The sequence below is a fragment of the Protobothrops mucrosquamatus genome, unplaced genomic scaffold (genome assembly GCF_001527695.2).
Source record: "Protobothrops mucrosquamatus isolate PMUCROS unplaced genomic scaffold, P.Mucros_1.0 scaffold1995, whole genome shotgun sequence".
In the NCBI taxonomy this organism is placed as follows: Eukaryota; Metazoa; Chordata; class Lepidosauria; order Squamata; family Viperidae; genus Protobothrops; species Protobothrops mucrosquamatus.
This window is the reverse complement of record NW_015388110.1, coordinates 259982-268287: the sequence shown is the minus strand read 5'-3', so window position 1 is coordinate 268287 and position 8306 is coordinate 259982. Positions and strand designations below refer to the sequence as shown.

Here is an 8306-nt window from a genome sequence, read left to right as displayed (position 1 = left end):
CGCCCCCTTCCATGCCCAACCAGGTCTCAGTAATACCTGCCAGGTCCGCACCCCCCTCCTGAATAAGATCTTGAATGAGGGGGGCCTTATTTACCACGGACCTGGCATTACACAGCATCAGTCGGTGATCCCGGGGCCGGGGATCTAAGATCCCTGGGGGTCGAGTTGAGTCCTGAGGACCGGAGCACCCACAAGCTTGGGATTCTGAAGCTATTTTCATTTGGGTACCATGATTTGTCCAAGCAACGAATGCTTCGTAGGATCCAAGGACCAAAACATGAATGCTAAACCAGCCATAATGGCAACTGCTGCAACTTTGTGAAATAGAAGCTGGCTGATGATGGCCTTTTTCCATGCTCAGCTTATACATCTGCCCCTAAATCCTTCTTTTTCTCCCATGTTCACTCATGTAATATAATATCATTCTTGTACTGTGAGAATGAGAGAACATGGAAAGCAGCTATTGCGAAAAGACAGAAATCTAGTTCAGATGTCAACTAATTGCTGAGTCTGGATCACCAAAGGAAGAAATAGCACAAACCGAAATAAAAATGTTCTTCTCGGCTCACAATGAAAACAGCTGCATGAATATAAATAATGTCCTTATGTGTAACTTCTTCAGCTTTGCTACTAATCATATGAAACCATTCACTTCTGAAGCAAACTCTCAAGATGATGGAGTTGCTCAAAAGAGCTTCTACCCACTCAAAGTAATGCTGCTAAAATAAAGAATGAATTCGCTGGGGCAGCAAAACACTTTGATCCAAATGTAACATAAATGGGACCTTTTCTTTTTATGGGATCAAAACCACATTCTATTCTCCCCAAACTTGTCATTTTACAATGACCACAGCCACTTGTCTCATTAAAGGAAGTTTCAATGAGGACAGTAATAAATAATTTGTTTGCACAGGAGCTTTAGTTTTTTGGCAACACTCTGTGGATATTTAATAAATCAGTTTATCAGCAGTGACTTTAATTTTCCTCATTACACTGAGCATCGGACTCAAATGATTTTTTTTCCTTCCAGATTCTCACTAGAAAAAAAATTCTGCCTTATGAAAATAGGCCCTTCCTCCTAAAAGCAAGGTACAGCATTACTTACCCTGTAGTAATCTGTGCTATATACATCTCTTGACATCCCAAAATCTCCAATCTTCACCAGCAGGTTTTCCCCAACCAGGCAGTTCCGAGTAGCAAGGTCACGATGCACAAAGTGCTGTGATGCTAAGTAAACCATACCAGCTGCAATCTGCTGGGCAATGTGCAGCATCTGGGATTGGGTTAGTTCAGCTAAAAGATTCCCTTCAGCCATCAGAACTGCATCAGGTCCATGCGCCCTGCGTGGAACACAAAAGAAATGTAGGAGATCTAATGACACTCAGGCGAAAACTAGGTGGTGCTTCTCAGAGGTAATTTCAGGAATAGACGCTTCATCTCTCTCGTTTCCCGAATGGTGCATATGGGAAAGGGGGCAAGGCCACCAAGTATTGCTGGGGTTGTGGCTCTGGAACTTTTTCCTGTCTAGCTATACAGAGCGCAACTAATGATGAATGGGAAAGCTCTTAAAGGGTTCTGTTCTGAGAACCGATTGTTAAATTATTTGAATCCCACCATTGTCTCAGGGTATGTCAGCAAACTTGGGTTTTTGCATCCTCTGCTCGTATAAGTATCATTACTATGAAATGCTTGAAGCAGAGCTCTAAGCAGAGGCTGCCTCCCTGGTAATAAACAGCAAACAACATTCAAAAGCAAAGAAGTGCATCTTAAATGAGCTGCAATTGGTAAATAATGGTTTTTCCTGAAAACCGGCACTAACCTGATTTTTTGGCAGCACCATACCATAGTGAGCAATGGGTTTGCACTTAGAACCGCAGTGTTCCATTAACCATCATGGCATTTACACTTACAACCACTGATTTCTCTTAACGAGTGCAACAAAAAGCATCGTAAAATTGGCTTAGTTTTTTGACAACGGTTAGGACTTGTGACTGTGATAAACAGGTTCCATAATGGTCATAACTCAAAGACTATCTGTATCCTCTTTATTTACAGGACGAGGGGTGACATGATAGCAGTGTTCCAATATCTCAGGGGCTGCCACAAAGAAAAGGGAGTCAAGCTATTTTCCAAAGCACCTGAAGGCAGGACAAGAAGCAACGGATGGAAACTAATCAAGGACAGAAGCAACCTAGAACTAAGGAGAAACTTCCTGACAGAACAATTAACCAGTGGAACAACCTGCCTCCAGAAGCGATGAGTGCTCCAACACTGGAAGTTTTTAAGAAGAGACTAGACAGCCATTTGTCTGAAATGGTATAGGGTTTCCTGCCTGAGCAGGGGGTTGGACGATGACTTCCAAGGTCCCTTCCAACTTTATTATTATTATTATTATTATTATTATTATTATTATTATTATTATTATTATTATTATGGTTGTTGTTGTTGTTGTTGTATTGAAAATGAATTAACTTGATTTCTCAGTGAAGCACAAACAATTTTCCTTTTCCAGCTATTAAATCATCCACCCTACTCTGTTCAGAACATATTTTGTTATTTTTTTTAATAAGTCAACATACCTTACTGCTATTTCCACTTAATGTCGATCAAAAACATCTATAATATACTTCCCCAATCAAATATCTTTCTTTCCCTGCTTATGCAAGAATCACTCAACCCTGCATTTTATTTTTGTGCTACTTTTCAGGAACTTGTTCTGTTCCTTCTTCCTCAATATAATGTGAGACTTCAAAATGTGCCATATCATTACTGGATGATGCACTTGCTATTTCTGTTTCTTAGCTGTAGAGCTGCGAATCAACTCTTTTCAGATAGTAGAAGCACAGATCAAGGTTGCTGAAATTAAAGGCCATGAAGTACATGCACTTCAGAACCACTCCATTCTTTGAAGCTCAAAGAACACTGCGCTGAAAATCACATACAGTCATATTCTTGCCTGTGACCAAATATTTGGAGTGTAAAAGACTTCTGAGGGGCTAAAATACTACCAGCTTTTAACAGGGTTCTGTGACCTAGTCACGTTGTCCTTCTGCCCCATTCTTATCCCTCCCCCCAAAAGTCAATTCAATATAATTTTCTACAGTCATAAATCAAGACTATCTAAGGTAATACAAGAATGAGAACCCACTCCTATATCCTCTGGCTGCCATGACAAACTCAGTCAATTTAGAATAACCCCAAAAGATACAAACTCTGATTGTGCTGCTTCTAGAGTTTCTGTAGACAATTATGCATAGCCTGGAGTTGGGGGGGGGGGTTGTGTGTGTGTTTTTTAGTTGCATTCTCTAATCACTGCTTCAACTCCTCTTGAAGTGGATTTACTTTTGTCAGCCTTTGCTCCTGAAACATTTCAAGTATTGCACTGCCTAAATTTCACATTCAGGAATCCTTTTTGATCTTCAGATCGTAGCCTGAATTGTCTGTCTGTCTGTCTGTCTCTGATTGAGTTGTGTGTATGTGTGTGTCTGCCTACAAATTGTGAGATCATTTTTTTCTCTCGATGGCCTTGGGGGGCGCTGCAGGGTAAGAAATAAATGTGCTTCCAAAGCATGATTACATGCAGATTTTCTCTCCTATCATAATTAGTGTCAAATGAGAGAAGAATGCTAAATTTCAATTTCACTTAAGAGAGTCTCTTTTTCACTGAACCATTCTGGATGTTACAGAATAAAAAAACTTTTTAAAAGGAAGATATATTACCGTCAGATTGCTTCAACTCAAAATGCAACAGTTAGAAGGGAAGCCACTACCATAATATATAAGTGAATGGGTGCTTTAAATTAAAGCAATGCAATCATAACTAATGTTTAATGCATGCATTCTGTTGTGGGAGGCTGTCTCTTTCCACTAATTTCCAAGATATGCAATAGAAGTAAATCTCTATCAATAGATTTTCCGAACCTTCTAAGGCTAATGAGTATCTTTATAAGCAGGCAAATAACAGATATATGTATATCCCAGAGCTTGCCATTCAGGGAGCTTGCTTACTTACTTACTTACTTACTTACTTACTTACTTACTTACTTACTTACTTACTTACTTATTTATTTATTTATTTATTTATTTATTTATTTATTTATTATAATAATAAAGCAAAAAGGCTCTGCTTGCTTGTGGTTAGTGGTATTTCTCATTAAGAGTTTTCTTAGGCAAAACAGTTTGTGGTGTGATGTAATGCCATTCTTCACTTACCAGTTGCACCTATAACAGATAGATAAAAAGATGGAAAGAAAAGTACCAAGACAAAGCAATGTAATAACAAAGAAAATCAAGCTTACTGGCTTATTGGAGGGAGGGTGGTGGAAAGGAAAACAAATAGGAGGTGAGTGAAAAGTAACTTGGCCATGTTGCCACAATAGGATTGTCCTTATCTGCTTTCTCACGATTTCAGTCTAACCATCTGCAATACATGAAGCTTTTTTGTGTGTCTGCATTCTAACAGTCTAACAAAAATTGGGCAACTGTACACACTTTAGTGCAGGGGTGGGCAACTATGGAAACTTCAACTCCCAGAATTCCTGAGCCAGCCATGAGAGTGTAAGTCCAGTGATTGAAAAATTGCCATAGTTTCCCAAGAACGACAGAACGAAAGAACGAAAGAAAGAAAGAAAGGAAGGAAGGAAGGAAGGAAGGAAGGAAGGAAGGAAGAAAGAGAGAGAAAGAAAGAAAGAAAGAAAGAAAGAAAGAAAGAAAGAAAGAAAGAAAGAAAGAAAGAAAGAAAGAAAGAAATATTGCCATAGTTTCCCAACCCTGCTTTAGTGGAAACTAAATTTTTAAAAATCATAAAAATGGATAGAATAATTCAAATATCATTAGAAGCTCAGCAGGGAAGTTCCTGCTCTGTCACCATCTTAGTTACCTAGCCTATGGAAATTAAACTGATGAATACTGAAAAAAAACTCCTGAGTTAACGCCAAGTATCATAATTCTTGATTCAAGGCTTTATTCCAAGCATATTAATCTACAACATTTTATAGAAGACAATAAAGAAAATAAAGAAACATTTTAGGTGAAATAAGAGAATGAAATATACTGAATATACTGAAACAGACAGATGAGTCACTCCTTCAGCTAAGCTGGTGAATAACCCAGCTGAATTCACACAACACCTAAATCCTAAAATGTTGTAATGGGCTGTCTGGGGGTAAAACAAAGCAAGGCTATGGTGTACATTTGAAAAAAAACCAAGAAAGCTGTAATTGTGGAGCCTAACTGGCAAGAATAAAGAATGCTTATTCACAGAGAATATGCAGGTGTAAAACTTGTATCAACTCTGGGTGGTTAAAGGTCTGATAACAGTAACAAAAGTTAGACATCCTGCATACCACAGCTAGAAGTTAGGAATAGGGATAGCCTGGAACAAACAGAATGTGTATCAGGGGTCTTCAACCTGTGGGCTGTGGTCCACTACTGGGCTGTGGCCTGCTGGCCACTGGGGGTGGAACAGGCTGCTCAGTGTGTGCATGTGTGTGTGCGCACTCGCCCCCACTTGCACTAGCGCCACTGCGGTTACGCAAATGGGGCACCGCATGGCAAAAATGGGGCACTGCATAGCAAAATGGGTGAAAACGGGTCACCGCATAGCGCAAACAGGGCGGTGCTAGCCCCCGTGTGGCAAAAATGGAACACAGCGTGGTGAAAATGGGGTCGTGCTAGCAAGTGTCATGTGGGCACTAGCACCGCCCAGTTAGCATCACACATGCTCACGGCTCTGTTTGTGTGTGTGCGCAAGTGCGTAAAATGCTTCCCCCTCCCTTTTCCCTCTGGTCTGCCAACCAAGAAAGGTTGGAGACCTCTGTATTAGATAACTCCTAAAGCATTCATTAGCTAAGGCTTAGGAATATTGACAGCTAGAAACCAATAGAACAATTGTTAGATCTTCACTAAAATGTTTATTAGATGACATTCCTTATATATCTCGCCTTATCCCACCTTCTGCTTTAGTGAAATTGTATAAAGTTTTCTTAATTCTATTGTTCAGGGTTCCCTGGCATTTTGGCCAGGACCCCTTTTTTTCAAGAGCATCAATAAAAGGAAACAAAACCTGCACCTTGTGTCTGGTGTTCTTCATCGGCTTCGGCACCAGGCTCAGATCCGAATTGGGGACAACAATTGCTTGCAAATCACACTGTTTATAGAACATATTAGCCCAATACAAATAAATCATACTATGACTACTAATACAGCTATACCAATGCTCAGCAGCAATTCTTTGGGTTATTAAAACAAAACTGCTTCACCTAATTAGGAACACCTAGTCTTGAACATGGACTTTATATATACAATGATGATGATACATCTATCATTTCACTTTGCCGTTTCTTTATGGAGGCATTCTTCTTTCAGAACAAGACTAGACAGTTTTATTTGTTTGTTTCTCCTTATTTGAAATATTTTATCTTTTCTCAGGGGAATGCTGTACTTGCATTAATAAACAAAAGGTGTTCATTTTAATAAAGAATGCATTTTGGCATTTGATGCAATAGCGTTGATTCAAACTTCTAATTCTATAATAAATGTACTAGTCTTTAAGACTTTTAATGTGTGTAAGTAGGCAAAGCCATTTTTAATGTGAGTCTGGATTTTCCCAGAAGCAAAATTCAGAATACTTGGTTTGAAAGATTTTTGTTTATGAAATAAAGTACAATGTGTTGGTATGTGCACTATAAAAGTGGTACATAGTGTATTCTTTACCCAATTTAAATTATGATATATTTATATCATAAACATATTGTTTATTTATACAAATAATCAATATTTTTCAGATTTTTTTGCCATAGAAAATAAAAGCTTTATAGAAGAGAATTACAGATATGGCTAGTAGAAAATGCTTTATTGACAGATTTAAATATGTCAGTCATGAAACCTGAGTTATAATACTGTTTTCAGGTAATGATACATACTATTCACATATTTGAATCATGGTTAATGAATATATGAATATATATTTTATTTTGATAACCTAACTACCATTCATTTTTAATCACAGGTATATGTCTAATTTCTATCATAATGCTTTTCAGAATGCTGTTAGTAGAAAACAAGATAAAACAGTTCAGAGAGCATAAGATATAGGCAACATAGAAGACCAGATTCCTCCAGAGGATCACAATGGGAAGTAATACCTGGCCACAAATGTAGATTAGAAATATGCAATATTTATATAGAAAAATAGATGTTCTTAAAACAATTGAAGACTTCTATTACTGTGACATAGACAGAGCTTAAGCTGTGACAAAGAAACCAGTGATTAAGTGATTAGCCTTAGCATAACTGGGCATAAAACCAGCCGAAGGGAGGCAACCCTAGACTTAATCCTAAAGTATGACTGTGATCTTGTGTGAATGGTAACTACTGCAGAATCTATAGGGACACTGACTAAAATATTATTATATTTAGTATGCACTCAGTTGAGGAACTGCCTGTGGGGTCCAACAGATTTGAGTACAGAAGGGGATATTTATCAGAATCAAGGGATGGATGAAAAACAGAGGGCCAAAGAGAAATGATTTAAAGCCTTAATAACTGAAGCTCAACTAGGTACATTAACCATGTAAAAAAGATCACCAATCCACGAGGCCAGTGTGGCTTTGGAATAGTGTCCAGGTAACTGTAAGAGATAATGAATGAAAAGACTGTCATAATTTAAGGTAAAGATTTCCCTGCCCAGTCATGTCAATCTCTAGGGTACGGTTCTCATCTTCATTTCTTAGCCAAGGGAGCCAGCATTGTCTGAAGACACTTCCATGTTCTTGTGGCCAACATGATTATATACTGAGGTGCACAGAACACTGTTACCTTCCCACAAAAATGGTGCCTATTTATCTACTTGCATTTGCATGGTTTCAAACTGTTAGGTTGGCAGGAGCTGGGACAAGTAACGGGTGGTCACCCGTCATGCACTCGAATCTTGAACCCAGGTGGTCAGCTCTCTAGCAGACAAGTTCAGTGTCTTTAACTGCTGAGCCATTGTGCCCCCTCCCATCATAATTAGGAGTACAAAAAGGAAAATAAACTTTGCTAGATAATGCGGGGGAGGGGGGCAGAACATGTATATGGAAAAAACAAAAAGAGAATAGTAAAAACTCATATATATATATATATATATATATATATATATATATATATATCTAAAGAATCACAACCGTGAGACCACCAGGAGATAAAAAACTATAATCAGTTTATTTACAATTAAAAGCACCTAGCTTTCGCCGGCCTCCTGCCGGCTTCGTCAGGGTGGCTAACCATCAGTGGGTGGCTGTTTTTATGGGAGTGGTGCCTTTTGC

The 8306-nt window shown here is 38.6% G+C and overlaps 1 protein-coding gene across 2 annotated transcripts in view; it reads right to left on the bottom strand.

The window, feature by feature from the left end:
- The window catches only part of NTRK2 (neurotrophic receptor tyrosine kinase 2), a 183285-nt gene that overhangs the window by 27803 nt on the left and 147176 nt on the right, over nucleotides 1-8306 (bottom strand). For both annotated transcript variants that reach the window (XM_015823806.1, XM_029285647.1), the window contains exon 15: nucleotides 1106-1340. In XM_015823806.1, the coding sequence (XP_015679292.1) occupies nucleotides 1106-1340 (235 nt within the window). The remainder of the gene's footprint in view (nucleotides 1-1105; nucleotides 1341-8306) is intronic.